At 39.3% G+C, this 17,984-nt stretch overlaps 1 protein-coding gene across 9 annotated transcripts in view; it reads right to left on the reverse strand.

Moving 5' to 3' along the window:
- The window catches only part of ZNF385B (zinc finger protein 385B), a 151,761-nt gene that overhangs the window by 60,192 nt on the left and 73,585 nt on the right, over positions 1–17,984 (reverse strand). For all 9 annotated transcript variants that reach the window (XM_009934016.2, XM_075431225.1, XM_075431229.1 and 6 more), the window contains exon 2: positions 1,168–1,298. In XM_009934016.2, the coding sequence (XP_009932318.1) occupies positions 1,168–1,298 (131 nt within the window). The remainder of the gene's footprint in view (positions 1–1,167; positions 1,299–17,984) is intronic.

Raw genomic sequence — 17,984 nt, forward strand, 5'->3', positions numbered from 1 at the left:
ATACACATGAATATCCCCACATCTCCCTCATAAACACACAATTTTCACGTTTTGCAATGAATTAATAATATTTGCTGCTGTTTATAATATGCGTTGAGTTGCTGACGTTTGAAAGAAGCTGTCTGATATGTTACCTCATAACCATCCCACAGCACAGCGTGCTGTAACACCAGGCCTGTCAGCAAGATGTATTTGCAAGTCATGAAGAAAAAAAAATATCCTCTTGCTGTTTTAACTTCAGACAGAAGGTGGGTTTGCAAAAGGAAACACTTGGCAGTGGTTCAGGCGATCACTGTCTGACGGTGGTGACACTGCTTCCCTTTCTGTCCCCCCCCACAATTACAGTGACAAGTGAGATGCTGTTGTGCAGTTCAGGCAGCGGTCACGTACAAACAGATCATACTCGCTGACTTGGCAGAAATGACTCAGAGCAGTTTAATTCCCGTTGCTGTTACTTTACTATTTGCCAACTCGTTCCATGCTGAATTACCTTCATGCATGGAAACCTAAGTGGCAACATGCAGAATGTTGGTTTTGGTGTACTAATGCATTTAAGATAATAACTAACTAAACAAACGATAAAGTGTGATAGTAAAAAAGCATTTTGATAACATTCAGAACCATTTTATGAGCTGTTAAAGCAGCAAGAACTACAGAAAAGAGTTACTTTTGTTACTGCTGCTCTAACAAACATTGAGAACTACAGAAGCATTGAACATTATTTTGGCAATAACTTTATTTTTTTTTTTTCAAAACCCAAAATACTTTACCATAAACTAAACGCAGCAGGTTCACATATTTCATATTGGCACTATTCCATTAGTGTTTGCTTTTTCCTTTTTTACAGCACATGGAAATGCACGTGCCCAGGCAAATGCTCAAAATGATTCTGTCATTCATCAAATCTCTATCGCGGGCTTTTTTTCAGTGTGTAAACACCACCCCAACAGGCCACATTAAAAGAGGATCGGCCCCATGCACAGTGCGAAGGCTGGGTACCACTCCGAGCCTTACGTACAAGGGAACAGCAACCGCTACAGCACAGACAAAAAGGGTTCTCTAGAATTGCGTCAGTGATGCACTATTCTAAGGCGGCTTCAGTACTGGATATTAGAACTGGCTTGGAAAGCATACACTGAAACTAAATGTGGAAACACCTTTACTTACTGTGTTAAAATTTGGGAAGAATCCAACAGCAGAGCTGCTGTCCACAGGGAAGGACATAAAGGGTTTGATATCCAGGGAAGGCTGCATCATCAAGGTAGGTGCACGCACAAGGGTGGGAAGTGCAGTAGTGCCTGCCAAGAGCAAACAAAACCAGGAATTCATAGTATTCTCCTTTCCACATCACACACAGTATAGCTGACACAACCACCAAGAACAAAATAATACAGGGAGTTAATAAACTGGCTCTGTAGGAGTTAATATCATTAATTAATATCGTTAAAAGAAACCTATTTCCACATACTACAGATGAGGCAGAAAACTTCCCTATGGCCATCGCTACTCCGACGCTGAAGAGGAGACATATGGTATATAAATCACACTGGCAGGTAGAATAAATCCTTTCTAAAGCTGAAAAATTCTTCTGTGGCAGAAAGGTCAGGACGGACGCCCGTGGAAGTCAGATGCTTTTGCAATTCATGGTTGCCTATTAGATCAGCTAGCACAGACAATACATGCAAGCTGAAATCCAGAGGTTTGTTTCCAAACAGCGAGCTGTGTGGTTATTTTTTCCTCTTCTGACAGTAACTATTAGGTGCTGCACAAACACCATTTCACCTAGCATTTAAAAAAATTCATTCTGTTTTACAGTGCAAAGCAAATATTATAAAACAGCCAACAATTAAATAATCAGCTAGCACATAAACAAACACAACTCTATACATACAATGCAAACTACCATTTTCTTAACTGAAGCCCAGATCTTTCTCTCCAAATAAGAGCTTTCCAGAAATCTACATGCTGAAATTCTTTCTGTATACACTTGAGAATCATTCCCCAGCAAGACTCTGAAGGAATGGGAAGGCACAGATGTCCAACTTTTCATTTTTAACTAGCTATCTGTCCTATTCACACAATAGTGTGCCTAGTACACAGCTTCCAACTATGTGGGAAGTGGGAGTATTTTTCTTTCTGAAATCATACAAAATAAATTTCAAATAAAATATCCCTTATCGAAATGCAAAATAATTTTAAAAAGTATCTCAGTTTCTCTTTCCTGGGTTGAATAAATGATTCAACATTGACTGGAGCAGGCACTGGAACACAAGTGTCCCACACCTCTAAAGGAGGGTGAGTCACTCTCTGCCTCTCCTACCTCTCCCAGAATTTCTCCATAATTACCTCCTCCCACTCACCGGTGGCCAGCACATCAGCCAGGAGCATAACAGTCCTCTTCGGAGTTTCTCTGGTCTCAAGCAGAGCTGACACAATACCTAAGCTTTTTCTAATAGAAGTCATCTGAGCTTTTTAAACCCAGTCGCGAGGAGGCGGGGGGGGGGGGACACAGTAAACAAGCAATTTTTCCCCTCTCTTCTCCCATAAAATCAAATCATTTGCATCTACTTGCAAGATGCCAGCAATCCATCTGGGCTGCCCAAGTACCAGTCTTCCATTAAGGGATGTCCCTTTGTCCCTGTTAAGGAAATGCAAAATTGAAGGGAGAGTAGAAATTTCCCTCCTTTTCATCTCATCATCCTGCCTCCACAGACACAACTGCAAACCCATCTCATGGTATCCAAGAGGAAAGCTGAGTTCAGAAGCCAGATGGGGCTGCATGGATTTATTTGGATGACCAAACACTTACAACTAGCCCTGAGCTCAAATTTTATAGATGCTGGAGAGACAGTAATTTCGACCACAGCTGCAGCACAGAAAACATTATATTATGATCTAGCAGATGAATAGCAGGCTATCATCTATTCTCTGTTTCTTCTATAGGAAAAGCGTGATGATTGCAGAAAGATGGGTCAATGACAACTATGGAGACAAAACTGTTGAACACCATCCCAACTGAGCTGCACAACTTGAAAGGAAAAATATGCTTGAGACACTTTCCCATAATATTCTCGCCCTCCTCCTTCCCCAATACTTCCATAAATCTAAGGTTTGTTTCTGCATAAGCCCATGAAACTCATTGACAGTTGTGCTTAATTAACTGCAAGTCAAAGCTTATCCAACTGGCGTCGCAAACGTCAAAATGCTAATGGCTAACATGCCTATAGTTTCTTCTTCATATCCATAATGAGAAAAATGCATCAATAGGAAAGCAGTGTGTCACAGAATATATCCAAAGAAAATATCTTCAACTGCAGAAATAATGATTATTCCTGCTAGCTGGTTCTGAAACAGTAGATTTACATAATTTGGATTTCAGAGTTGTATTCAAACAGCAGCTATGTTGTATTCAATTATCTGAAGTCCATAAAGTGCCATCATCAATCTAACTTCTACAAGTTTCTCTTTGAATTTCATAAGCAATTAAAGATCCATGAAGTTAAAAAAGACCCACCCTCTCTTTACATATACATACTTCAATGAAGCTATGGTTACATATTCTAACTAAATTTTGCAGAAAAAACGTAACAGTAAAGAGTTAAATTGTGACTGACATTTAAAATCAGACTTAAGCTAGGTTTCTGACACTGTCGTTAGCCAAGGTCTAGAAAGCATTTGGCATACATGTTTTAAAAATATAAAAACAATTAGCATCCTCCTGCAAACAATGCAATCTTCTTTGTACGCCTTGGCTGAGTACAGAGCATTTGAAATCTGCCTGTAGTTTTGCAGTCCATGGTGTTTCTACTGCCAGCGCAATATATGACCAGTAGACTAGGATAAATTTGGATTCCATACAGAACAGAAAACATACACACCTACCAGACTGATTTGTGGAGGCATTAATAATAGTAAATTTGTTCACTTCTGATTGCCAGTTTATTACTTCAACTATTGCCAGTCAAATACCAGTCATCCTGTTTGAGTGAAGTTTGATTTTCAGACCCACCTTTGAAAGCCTCTGGAAGAGTGATCAGATAAACATGACCTAAATTACTGGTAGAAGCACTTCAGGACAAAATCATCAAATCAAACAGAACAGGGCACAGTTTTACACTGGCACTGCTCCCAAAGGTCAAACAGATTCCCACCACCATTGCACCAAATCTGCACGCAGACCTGAGCTAAGCAGGAATACTGGCACAAGAAAGATGTATCTGACAAGCTTCATTATCCTCATTAAATTAACAGATGTTTACCATTTCATCAGCATTTTAATGATAAAGACAACGTACTGTGTCAAACACAGATTATTTTAAACTACTTGTAAATCTTTGGCATAAATATAACTGATCTTTCTTGTAAATTAATTTTGTCATTTCAGCTTCATAATTTTTAAACAGTATTTTACCTTTATAACTTTGATTTTGACTCCCACGGCAGGAGTTACCTATGTACCGGAGATGCTAGCAGCAGGCAGACTTTGCCAAAAGGCACTGAACCTCACTGGTCCCTTTTAGCCTTGTCTAAGAGGAGGAATACAAGTTTTCATCTGAGCAGATGATCCAAGATATCCTATTTTATTAGAAGTTTTTCTTCCTCTTACACATATTTATCTGAAAAACAAGTCCCTGTGTAACAGGCACTGTTTGCCTTTAGCCACGTACATACGGCTTCACATGCACTGCAACGCACTGGGACACTGATGCTCTTGCAAAAGTTAAGGAAGGTTGTCATCTTTACCCCAATTTGATCTGTCTCTAACAAAAAAAAAAGGCATGTTATTAATTGATTAAACAGTAAATAGTGAAAGTGATATTTTAGGGGAGCAATTAGAAAGCCCTGTGCGGGTCAAACCTGTGGCCAGTGTGACACGGTTCACCCGGGCGTCAGAAAGGGGCAAAGGACATGGGGACCCTAGGGTCTCTGCCAACAGCCCCCCAACTGCTCTTCCGCGACGTCACAGAAAACTGCAGAAGCCCAGGCTGCCAAGATCACAGTTTTGGCAGAGACATTCACAGTTAACTTTGGTCATGGTTACCAGTCACTGCTCATCTTTTTCAGGTAAGAATGGTGTCAAGTTCAGTCAAATCTAAGCATGTAAGTTCTCTGTTTGTACCTCCTGAAATGTATTTGTGAAAATATTACTTCTATGATTTTTGTCCCCAAGTGCTTTTCTTTATCACCGACAAACAAAAAAAGGTGTAAAGCCCGCACATAATTCCTCTGATTTGGGTCAATATTAGAGCACTCACAAAAACGCCAATTCCATCACAAAACTTACTCCACTAAACCACATTTTGTGAACAATTTCAGCATACTTCAAGAAATTAATTACTTTCCAGGCCTGAAAGCATGCTTTTCCAAAGTCTTCATTAAAGGCAACTACAGAGAAACCTAAAGCCATACTCAAGTCTTCCCCCTTTTTCTATTACCTGAGGTTGTTACCACAATGTTTTAATCCTCCAGTAGAAGGAAGCAGTCCACACTAGGAATGAGAGCAGTGGAAGGGTAACTGAAGTGTTATCAGGACTGAATAAAAGGGTCTAGTTGACAAATTTCTGTGAACTGGACAATCTACGTCCACCTCAGACTGCACATGGTTGCCTTTGTTTTAACTTGTGCCATGGACAGTATTTGGGAAAACTTCAAAAGGACCTTCTTTGAGTTATTCACACCCACCACTACTTACGGACATTATGCTGAGAGTTTTCAGTTTATGGACAGGCTGTGCTGGCCTTTTTTGTCCCTGAATTATCTGACTATTTTCAGCTATGAAGAACCTTTACTTTCTACACCAATGTTGAGTAGTGTCATCTGGCCAGGGAACAGTAGCAATATAACTGACGGGACGGGTCAGTTCCAGGCTTTCTCCTCCCTTGACCTTTTTGGCACAGCTTTTTTACAGATACCGCTTAAGGCAACAGTATCCCTTCAAAGGTGGATGATGAAGTTGTCTCTTTTGTTTTGCCCACCTTGGCTGAATTTGTTATGGACTGCAACCACACTATGCCCAGCCACCCCTGCCTTTAGACCTCACGCTGTCATCTCCATTTACAGCGTTTTCCTTCAGAGCTCCAGAAGACCTAAGACCAGGCAGGACATATTTGAAATGACTCCCTGGAAGGATTCTGAGATAATTCTGCATGTGTTCATCTTTGAGTTTTTTCTGGGACCCTACAGTTTCAGTACAGTTTATTAACTTGTCAGTGGAAGTTTTGAACATTGTCAGCAATACTTACTTCAGCATGTGGCTCAAAAACCAGTTTTATAAACATGTTAGAGCCAGAGGTAGTCCCTATGCTTTCATAGCGAATAAAAATCTCTTCAGCTTTACTGCCTATGCCTTGCAAAAACCTAAAAAAACCCCCAAAACCCACCACCACCAAAGAAAACCCCAACTTGCACAAGACTTTCCTACACTTGCCTATATGCAGTTTTATGGGAAGACTAGCATAATGAAATGGTGTATTTAAAAAAAAACCCACCTGACCACAGAAATGCACACCATGAAAGAATTAACAGCTTTCCTCCCTTTTATCCGATCCTCCCATTGCATCATGCCCCAGACCTATCTGCTTTCACTACAGCTTTTTTTCCCCACAAACGACAGGTGAAAGTCAATCACTTGCAAGTCACTACACTTTGTATTTTAGGTATTTATAGGACATTAGCTCCTGAGATCTTTCCCAATACTTAATATAAATACTAGTCTTTTTTCCTTCTCAGTATTATCAGTTTACAGGATTCAGACATTTTCTAATTTTGTTTGTTTAGTTACAGCTATACATGGGTATTGGTGAGCATCATGTGTTTCTGTTTATTGCTACGATAAACTGCTAAAACCAAGTTAAGTGCAAGCAAAACAATTCTGAGTTTCTGAACAGCAGGTGTTGATATCAAAATGCTTAAGGAAAATGCTATTATAGAAGTATTCCATTAATAATACTCATGGAGTTGAACCTTAAAGACATTCTTCCCTCTTAAAAAAGAAGCAATGTGAATAAACACAGCATTTCAGTAGATTTTTTTTTTTCAGGATTCACTAAGCAGAACAAACATTGCTTCCTTATAATACAGTATTATGATAAAGGAGACTTACGATACCCAGAGGGATTCCAGTCTGTCGAAAATATAGTTGTCAAGGAGAGAGAAAACCGTTACTTCAACAGATTTTCCCAAATGGCAAATTAACGTGATCCTAAGAGATAATTCACTATCCAGGCAACTTATTTTGAAAAATAACTTGAAGCTGAAGCCCAGCATACATGAGACATGGCACAGCCCCATTTGACAACAGGAAAATCGCAAAGAACTCTGCCCCCAGGGCACTGTACAAACTAACTCACTAATGAATGAATGAGGATGCAGCTCCTTTGGGAGTTGGTATGATTACTATCAGAGCTAGTGATACACATGCATCTTTTAAAACTTGGAGAGTGCACTGAATTCATACCTCTCAAGCATTCCTCAGATATCAGTGGAGCAGCCAGACCTTCCTTTGACTTATTAATGGATTTCAAAAGCACAAACCATACATGCCCACCCACATTTAGCAACTAAAAATGGGTAAATCATCAAAAGATATGGGTTTTTCCAGAAGTCACAAGAAAAGGCAGCAAGAACTGGTGTAGAGCTTGTGGCTACTCAACAACACTAAGCAAGAACCACTCTATGTAACACTCACAAAAGAAGTGATAAGAAAGCATTGGTCCAGGTCTAGCCTTCCATAACAACATATGGACACAAAATGATATGCCAAATATTTCGCCCTCCATTCTAAGTTTATTTTTTCAGTATTTTTTCAGCAAACCCAGAGGCATTTGATGCAACTTCACTGCAATGTACAAATTATCTACATATTGTACAGTTTAAGCTCTTCGTGCTGAAGAATGACTTCTCTAAAACCCATGTCATATTATGAACATAATCCTCTCCCTACAAATTAAAACATGATTTCCACTATGCTTGAGCATGAAGTTAGCATTTCCATTATTATTGATCTAGAAATAAATGTTCTATGAAGGTGTATTAACAAATCCCATATTCTCCTTTTGTATAAAATCAGATACAATGAAATGAGGTATTTGTACATTTCAAATACATGTAGGATTCCATCAATTAGGTCAATAACAAAAATAAATTTAAATCTGGTGCTGTTGAAATGCATGGAAGTTCTGGCATTTAATCAATTCAAAAACTCAACCATCACTTACTTACCTTACATTGATAGTTATATATAGCTCATTTACAATCAGAAAAGAAGTATAGATATATATTGCATGTATTTCACATAAGAATTCTATAGATGAAAACATAAACCTACGTGTACTTATAAGTAAGCAAATCTTCACTAGATCAGACCCTTCTTCACTGAAATATTATGGGCTGACTTGGAATTACTTTAACTTCCACGAATTTTTAATATTCCTCTGCCTATCTAATTGTTTTCCAACTCCAATGTCTTACGATTGAAGGATGTTCATTTCAGAAAATAAATATGTAGACTATAGATCACAAATACTATGCATATACTTGATTTGAAGACATCCATGAAAAAGTTGATATTGAAACCCTCTATTATAAGAATATTAATATTAACAAGAACTGTGTCAATATTTATTTCTTTACTCTCTACATTTAGTACACCAAAATCATGACGAACAAATAATGACATCTACCTGGTGGGGAGGGGGGAAGCATAGAGGCATAACAACAGGAAACTGGAATTTCAGTATTTTGAGACAAATACATCAAAACATTAATCAAGAAAAATCTTCTTCTCCTTGCAGTTGTACTGCGTTTCTAGGAGTTTGCAATAACAACAGGGATCCCTGTAGGTCTTCTACAGAAGATACCAGAACACATGGAGTGGGAAGAGAAGTCCAGTAATTAGAAGTGGAACAGATTATCTTGCATTTTCCTTAAACAATTGTTACAATTGCCTGATCATAACACGTGGAAGAGCCCTGTGCCCCCCCGGATTTGCAGAACGTGTGACTCACACCCCTGTCCTCTTTCTCCTTTAGGTGCCACTCTTGTGTCCTTGCAGCTAAGAAAGGACTTGCACACCTGCACAACATACAGCCTAAATTTTACAGCAACTGTGCTACATTGTTCCACACATTTTTCTGCAGTATTTATATTCCCAAGTGAACTCCATAAGTACTACACTAGTACCAAAGCACGTTTTTTAGCACTGGCTCCTTGTGAAGTCTAAGCAATTAAATAAATTAAGGAACATCCTTCACTATATTTAGAAGCAACATGCTGGCTGCAGTACAACTGCAATTTGCTATTATCTATAGGTAGTACAGAAATATTTGTCATTAGTTTCTTAAAAGAGCTAATTCTCTAGACTTCTAAAGCAATGAAGACAATTTGGTTGAGTGGAAAGCAGAGGGGCATGTTACAGCTTAACACCATCAAGCTCAGTAAGTGGGATTTTCTTCTAATCAAATGTGACAACCATTAACAAATGCAATGCTCCTGCCTGCATTAGTCAGCTCGAGCTTTGCAGTCTCTCCCAGTTTCTTTCTCTCAGAATCTCCTGGCTTGCTCAAGCCTATCCCTCTGATACCCACAGCTCGACTGAGCAGCTCTGGCCCCTCCTCTGTTCTTACCTGCTTCTAGGAAATGCTGCTTTGGAGTTCTTTTTGCCTTGAAGTTTTCCAAGTACGACAGAAAAATCAGCTGTGTCTCTTTCAGCTCTCTATTCTCTTGCCATCTGCACTAATGGAGATCTTTCTGAAATCCTTAGTATCCTTTTTCTTGATTTATTCAAACTGGTCCCCTCCCCCCCCCCTTGTGTTTTCCACTCTCCCAACACAAAGGCGCAGAGGGTATTTGCTTGCTTTTCTGCTGTCACCCTCAGCTAAAAACGCAACATCACCATATGCCTATCAAAGTCACAATCCTGCCCAGAGCAGGGTGCAACTTCCATGCCAGTCCCATTTTTTTTTCCCCTCAATGTATATTCTTAGCTGCTGGGCATCAAGCCTGGGTGTCCCAGGATGAAGCACTGCACTTCCTTCCCTCTTGATTCAAGATTCTCGTTTAACACAATGTTTCATTACAAACTGAGCTTTCCAAACTGAGCCTTCCCTACTAAGGAACACGAGCAAAAAAGCCCAATTTACATTACTGTAAAAGTTTCTTAATTCGGGGGAGATGGGACTTAGTTGCAGTTAGCTTTTTAGAGTCTGTTAGCACTTCACTTCTCATATAACCTGATGCTTCTCAAAATCCAACTCTTCTGAATTCTGTCACCACTGAGCTCATCATCTAACCCTCAGTGACCCTCAATACAAACTTTCTTTGAGGAGGTACCGAATTACTATCCACTAAAACCAAACAAGTCTATCACTGGGAATGCTGCTAGGTGACCATTTTGTTTTTAGTCATTCAAAACCATTATGCCTTAACTTTTACATCTGGGGGATTTATGTCTGAAGTTGGCTGCTTGCCTCTTACTCCAGTACTCCAACACATCAGCTCAGCAATGCTGTGCACAAGGGTAATAAGGGTCTAGGCCCATATGCATCTGCACACATGCATCTAATCACTTAGCCACATTAGACAATTTCTAACTCTCTTAGAAGTCATCATAGCTCAGAGAATTTCATGCCTCATTTGCTTTTCCCACATATTACACAATCACCTCTAGAAAATACAGTTACCTAAGCTGCTTTTTGTTTTCTTTTTCCAAGTTCTTCTGTTGGTATTGCTCCCTAAATATCCTTCAGATAAGAGATTGTAACAACTGCTAATTTAGGTTGTTGAAAGTGGTCTGTTGAAACTATCTGTAATGGCAACCAAGATCTCTACTGAATTAAATCTAGTTTTCCTTCCAATGAAAATTTTCAGTTTTTCAGAAATTTCAAAAGGTGTTTAAACATCCAGTCCACCCTGTTTCTATCCCACAGGTCACAATTTCAGTGACAATCTTCCCCTTAGTCGCTGTCATTTCCATAGCTAGGTACATGTTTTTAGAAGAACGACTATATTTCTGTTTAGAAATAAGAAACAGTGAGACAGGGAAGACAGGCGGATTTAAAAATCTTCATAACATTGTCCATGTAGCCTGCGTTCCACACTGAATTTAACTGCTCTGCCACGGCATTGGGTACGCAGCATACAAGCACCCGTCCAAATGAGGTCAAACGTGTCAAGGGAGTGGGCAGATTTACCACACATGCAGTTTAAGTTCAGTCCAAGTGATACCATCTTTTTTCTAAGATTGATTTACTGAAGAAACTCCTAGATGGCTTAGAAGTAGCTTAAAGAAAAAAAGAACTATTTAATCATTTCCTAGTTCATACTACTGAAAGGAAAAGCTCCTCTTTCCCAAACTTCTCCAATTCTTCCTGGTGCTCTATCTGCTGCCCCTAAATAAAGCAACAAGAACGTCCTCATAGGATTTCCTGGAGGATTTCAACTTTCTCCTAACTAGACACCATACTACATCTCCCTCTTTTCAGAGCACAGCAAGGGACAAGTCAGAGCTCCATTTCTCGAGCTTTACAAGTTACCAGTGCATCCTGTTGTACTGTACCTGGAAACACTAAAAGTGCACAGACCTCACCCCACTCAAGAAAGGAGGAGCCAGACTCAGCACTTCTGTCACGTAAAAATACAAATAAAGTTACTTTAACCCAGCTGTGAAAAATGCAAGGTTGCATTTCTGACCAGTTCTTTATGCCATTTACAAATGGAAGGCAGATACTACAAGTTCACCAATGCCTTAGAACATTCAGAAGTTGCACAGGTTTTTGCTGTGACCACACAACCATGAATTATTTTAGCAAAGCAAAAGCATAATAAAGCACAGATCACGTTCTTCCATAAAGGATTCCCACTGTTAATCAGTGCCATGACACTTACCTTAGTCCCTAAGGTTGCGATCCACCTCCTCTGAAGCATTTAAACACATACACAGCATAAGATTCAGAGATAAATAATCCTTTCATTTCAACATGGTTCTTTTGTGATGTTGGGTGCTATGAGACAGTGGGCAACCAGCAAGCCTGAACAAATCTGGGCTGTTGTAATTGTGTACTTAGCTTTAATTACCCTTGAGGAGAGTGTTTGCAACTTGACTCCAGAGGGAGGGCAGCCTGCTATTGACATCACCAGATCAAATATAACCTAAAAGACCAATAAACTGTATTTCAGTGGCATTTTTCCCTGCTATTATTCTTAGAATTAAACTTAAAGGGGTTGCTAGCTAGCTGGTTGCTACAGAACTGCATTTTAAATAACTTCTGGAAAAAAAGAAAAAAAAAAAAGACATGGTGTCTGCTTGAATTTTTTAAAAAGTTCATAAAAGGGGACCTCAGAGCACAGGGTTATAGAGAGCATTGGGTCATGACATTCAGAAGATCAAAGTTCACAAAACCTGGCTCTCCTGAATTAAGGTGGACATCTTTACTTATTCTCAAAGTCAGGATTGATGAATAAGAACTTGAAAATTTCTAGAACTGTAACACGTTATCTACCTTCTATCACACAGGGGCGAATGAAGGCAATAGATTCCAAATTAACAGATCTGTTAGCACAAGTCACCACAGTTGCGATCTTACTGAACATTAATTAAACACTGGTATCTGACTAGAAACCTTCCTCTTTTGGGTGCAGCAGTGCACCAGCCCTGTCAGGGCTGGACTATAAAGACTTTTGATGCTGTTACATTCTCAAAGACCGCATGACATGAACGTGGGCAACACCACCCTCAGCTACATTCAGAAAGAGGGATAAAAAAAACCAAACAGTATATAACAGAATGCTTCTGTTAAATTGATATTGGATAAAAGAAGAATTTTTTTTTAACAAAACATTCAAACTGACTTTTAACAGGACTTCAGCTAGTATAAGCCTTTCGAAAACAGTCACCTCAGACTAATTAATATCACTTTAATATGATTTGTTTCATAAACTAAATCTAATTAACCAAACACTATGCTGAAAATAAAAAGAAAGAAACAAAAGGTGGTAGTCAATGTAAAAAAAGTGTGAACGCATTTTTATGAAACGTGCCATGCACCCTGCATCTACTTGCCATCACCACGCTGGGAGCAGGCTGGGCAGCCCCATCGTCCCTCCATTCCCGACACTCTCCTTGAGCCAGCACAGGGAGTCAGGCCAGCTGGAAACAAACTGGCAACAAACCAATGAAAGAGAAATTTGCTTTCAACCAGACCAGTGAGTTGGTCGAGCTGAACTCACGGTCATGAAACGGAGAGTACTGAGAAGGGGGTGGCTGAAAAGGAAAAATTTTGTGAGTGCTGATGCTGCTTATTTCTATCCAGACTCGCCTGAACTCGCCCTCCTCTTTCTTGCAGTGTACCAGACAAATTTCATGCCTGCCACACTACGTTTGTGGTGATACCTCTCCGGATGGTATCCATCTTAGTTGATAACATGGCAGTGCTAACTCGTGTTCAGCTTGTGATATACAGTAATCCTTCCCTGCATTCACGGAGTAGTGATTCCTCCTTAGGTGCTGCATTGGTTATTACTCAGCTCCTGTTCTCCTTCGTATACTTTGGCGCAATTCATTTGTTCCTTTCTTCAAAGGGAAGATAATCTATTAGTTCTTAAACTCAGTTTGTTCCTTCTTTTCTTCTAAAAATACTGTGACCCCATCGGCTCTCCTAGAGCTCTGGGACTTTGTCTTCTCTTCACAAGTGGTAACAGCTCTGATATTTCCATCTGTGCAAGTATCCTTGCGTCACGTTTGTCAGAACCCGCATTTTGAAGATTCTAGTTCGTCAAGACACTCTGACCTGTTCTTACAGGTTTTTGTTATTTATATTGATGACTGTCACGTTACACGATTGATCTTTCTAATGGAAAATAACCCAAAAATTGCATCATGCAATCCAAACTTCTTGGTTCCCTCTGACATTTACAGAATAACAGTCCAGCTTTTTCTTTCGTATTCTGTAAATATCATAAGTGCACTTACAGAAAGACGTCTTAAAGTTTGATGCTTACTTCAGTCTTGTTTTTTTCTAATTTTGTCCTACATGTTCATGTTACTCTTTCTTCATAATCCTTAGTAATTTAAACTACTTTCCATTTCCTACCTATACATACAGTCCTTGTGCTTCAGTCCACAAGGAGTTTATAGTTTAGTCAAATTATCCTTGCCACTGTTCCATCTTTCCTCTACCATGGGATAGTTTGCAGTTGTGCTCTTATTGGGGTCTCTTTAAAAGAGCTTCCAAACCCTTACAGTGTGCTCGATGAAATAAATATCCTGATAAAGGTATCTTACAGAAAAACCCCCCACTCAATTCTCTTTTCAAAATTACTTCCACTACTGGTTGTTTGGTGTACTACAATGTAGTAGCATTTTGCTGCATAACTTAAAAATCAGGCAAGATGGCTACTCTGTTGTTCTTTCTATTACAAAGCAACTCCCTCTCACTTCTAGTAAATATCCTTTGCGCTATCTTAAAAATAAGTGTAATATGTCACTCTTTTAAAAGCAATAATCAATACTTAATATTTAGTATCCTAAATGCTAGTTCAAAGATGGATCTAAGCAGCGTACAGGCTTCAGCCTGCCTCCTGGAACAGGCACATGTATTTCCCTCCCTTTTTCACCTTCTAAATTGCTGGTTATACACTACGGTCAATAATGGAGCCTATCATTCCGAGAAGTAATAATTAAGCAATGAACACTTCACATTTTTTCCCCCATCCTGATTCCTGTTTTAAGAATGACCTTAAATTCCCAATCACTGAGCTTTAAATTCATGTTTAAACATTTTTCTTAATTCTCTCAAGAGTACCACGCACATTTAACATCACTTCATACTTCGTAATTAGTAAGACTGAAGTAAGAGAGGCTTTTCTGATTGAAAGGCAATACATGTTTTACAGAAAACATATGGTTTGAAATGTGGCTTTATATCTCTAAACTTTTCAAAGCTTAACAATGAAACTACATAAATCAAAGACAGTGTCTTTTGTTTTTCTGAGGTGGGAAGAACTGGCAAAAGGCACTGAGGAGGGAAAATGCTATTACAAAGACACGGCTTCCTCCTCCTCCTGACATCTCTCATAGCTGTAATGCCACGCACTGCAACTGGGAGAGTAAAAACCCTGAAATGCAACACAGATTTCTGGAGAATTATTCGTGTAAGATTTCGAAGTCACAGTTGAAGGCATTTTATAAGAGTATACTCTTAGACACAAAGAAATCTTAAAGAGACTGTATCTATAATATAACTCTACTTTTCCCTTTTAATTGCATTTATTTGCAAAACCGAGGGAAGCAAGCCTGGAGGTACAATGTGTGATGTACAAACCTCCGGCAAATGGTCTAAACTTGGATCTGTTACCCTTGTGCAAATCTGTCATCGTTCCTTTTAAGTCCGCAGAGTCCCTAGGATTAGCAGCAGTACAAGTGTGAAATCTGGCCGGTTAACTTCAGCAGGAGGAGCTTGGTGTAGAAACAACAGCTGCCAGGTCAGCTAGCGTATCCCAATGCAAAGCAACAGTAAGAGGAGGTACCCCGGCATCTGTTAGCACTGTTTCATGTCTTCACTTCGATGCTACATGAACAGAAACCGCTACGCACTCTTTGTTGACAACAGTTCTTGAACTGCTGTGCAGAGAAACCCAGTGAAGACATCAAATCTCTAAACATCGAATGGGATGAGGCAAACAATTCTGACATTACACAGATACTAGCACTTGCAGTAGGAGGACCACAGCAAGCAAGTCATGCAGAAGGACTTGCAGTCCAGGGAGAGGATCACAGTTAACCGCTCCTCTATTACCACATATTCTGGACTACACACTGCAGCTCTCACTTCATTTCTGTGCAAATGTCCTGAATCATAACATCTCCTTGCATACACAGTTGCTACAGTAGCACACTAAATTTCGCAAGAGACATTTACAAAGATAGGGATGAAAGACTGGCTCCTTAGTTAAGGTTAAGGCTTATACGTGCCCGTGGATACACCAGTTGTGGTTTCACAGTTAAGCACGCATTCCAGAATGGGTTTAAAATATGCTATATATTTCTGCAATAGATACAGCCTTTCAGAGTGAAACCATACTGTAGAATATAGTCACTGCTGTATAACCTAAGGAATCTATCTAACCAAAGTCCCTAATTCAGGAGTTGAAGATCCTTAAGCAGGTGATTGCTCTGAACTTGCATTTTGCAGTTGCAGTTCAATCACTACAGAAGCAGCCCACATTTTTAACACGGCCACCTACAACAGACAGCATAAGCGATCTCCCTCCACCCCCACTGGCAGTGCCTACACCCCTGGAATTTCAGTGTTGTATTTCAAAACCATTCTCTGGAATTATTTGATATTAAAGTCTGGGTGAAACTTGTCAGTAACTACAGTATATGCCTGCCAGCACAGAAGAAGATCAGGTAACTGAACTTACCACTAACTTGCTTTTATGAGCTTTGATCAGGAAGATGCATGAGACCTTTGCTGCTTCCAAAGGAAAAAAATCCTTTCATATTTAAGAAAGTGTAGTCAGAGTGGAGAATAGAACAGGAAAGAGAAGAGTAAGTCCATCTGCCAGTAGTAGAATGTTTACATTAAAGAGGAAAATATATGTAAAGTATTCTAAATTCACCCCTTAAAGACGTGACATGCATTAAGTTTTTGGTTTTTTAACCACCAGTTTTGAAAAGGCATTTTTTATCTTACAACTTTCTGCCAACACAGAAATTCAGGCTTCTACACCACCTTTTTCCCAGGAGTTGAACCTCAAACATCTTCTGTTAAACAGCTCTGAAAGTTACACAAAAAAATGAGTCATGCAAAGTGAAATTTAATCTTCAGATGTCTTTTTAATTCTAGAAGAGAAATGTATGTCATATATTTTAAATACTTTATGAAATGCATATTTGAATAGACTACCACGACTGCCACCTCAATTAAAAAAAAAAAAAAAAAAAAAGATAGGCATGCCTTTAGAGAACACTGGAGCCAGAATACAAAATAGCGATAAACATTTTCTTTTTCCCAGATTTAACAGCATTGTTTGCAACAATGAACTCCAGAGGAGCCATCATTCTACATGAAAAAAATACAGGAAATATGACTCCAACACAAACTGAGAAGTAGCCATCTTATGGCATGAGACCTCATCTGCAGCACTGTATTTAATTCTTGGTATCCATGATGAAGGATAGGAAAACTGAACTTAAGATGGAAATAAGAAGAAATCATAAGAGCACCCGGATTCCAGTGTGGTAAGAATTAGAAAACTTCAACTAGTTTTGAGATTGTAAACCTCTGTGCCTACGAGAATAAAGGTTTGGACAAGATAAGCCTTGGCCAGTATTTCTATTTCTGTATGTGCATATTCAAACAAAACAGTGGAGAAAATCTGTCAATCAATCTAAGACCACCTGGTCTTCATATGTTGGGCTAGGTATAGATTATAGATTGATAACTTAATCCATCAGGCAGTGGTGCAGAGTTAGTATAAGACTTAGACAAAAACTACAGAAAATAAAAGTATCAGGACATTCTGTCTGAGAAGTTTTTTTAAAGATGACCTTGGTCATGCAGGGAGAAATATGAAAAAAGATATAAATAGCAAAAACGTTTGATGTGTTTCCAAATAATATTTGAGTTGCAAGAGCGAGGGATTGACCTGCCAGGGTAGCAATTAAGGTGAAGGAGGAAAAAGCCCGGTTCTCTTTTCTGCATAAAACCATCATGCATGAAGCCTGATAACCTGGCCACAGCGTGAGGGACAAAGCTCAAACTATCAATGTATCCCTTACATGAAGTAAGGACTTATCAGTCCCTGCCTGATAAAGCTTATTGTGTTGAGCAGTAGGTACCTTTTAACTTGAAAAGGATTTACAAATTGAAAAGAGACTGAGGCACAGCAACATAAGAAGCAAGCTCTGGGAAGTCTACAACTACAAAAAGTGAAATATGGACACCCTGGGAACAACACACGACAGATGTAGAGGCAAGAGGGGG

The sequence above is a fragment of the Opisthocomus hoazin genome, chromosome 9, assembly GCF_030867145.1.
Source record: "Opisthocomus hoazin isolate bOpiHoa1 chromosome 9, bOpiHoa1.hap1, whole genome shotgun sequence".
NCBI lineage: Eukaryota > Metazoa > Chordata > Aves > Opisthocomiformes > Opisthocomidae > Opisthocomus > Opisthocomus hoazin.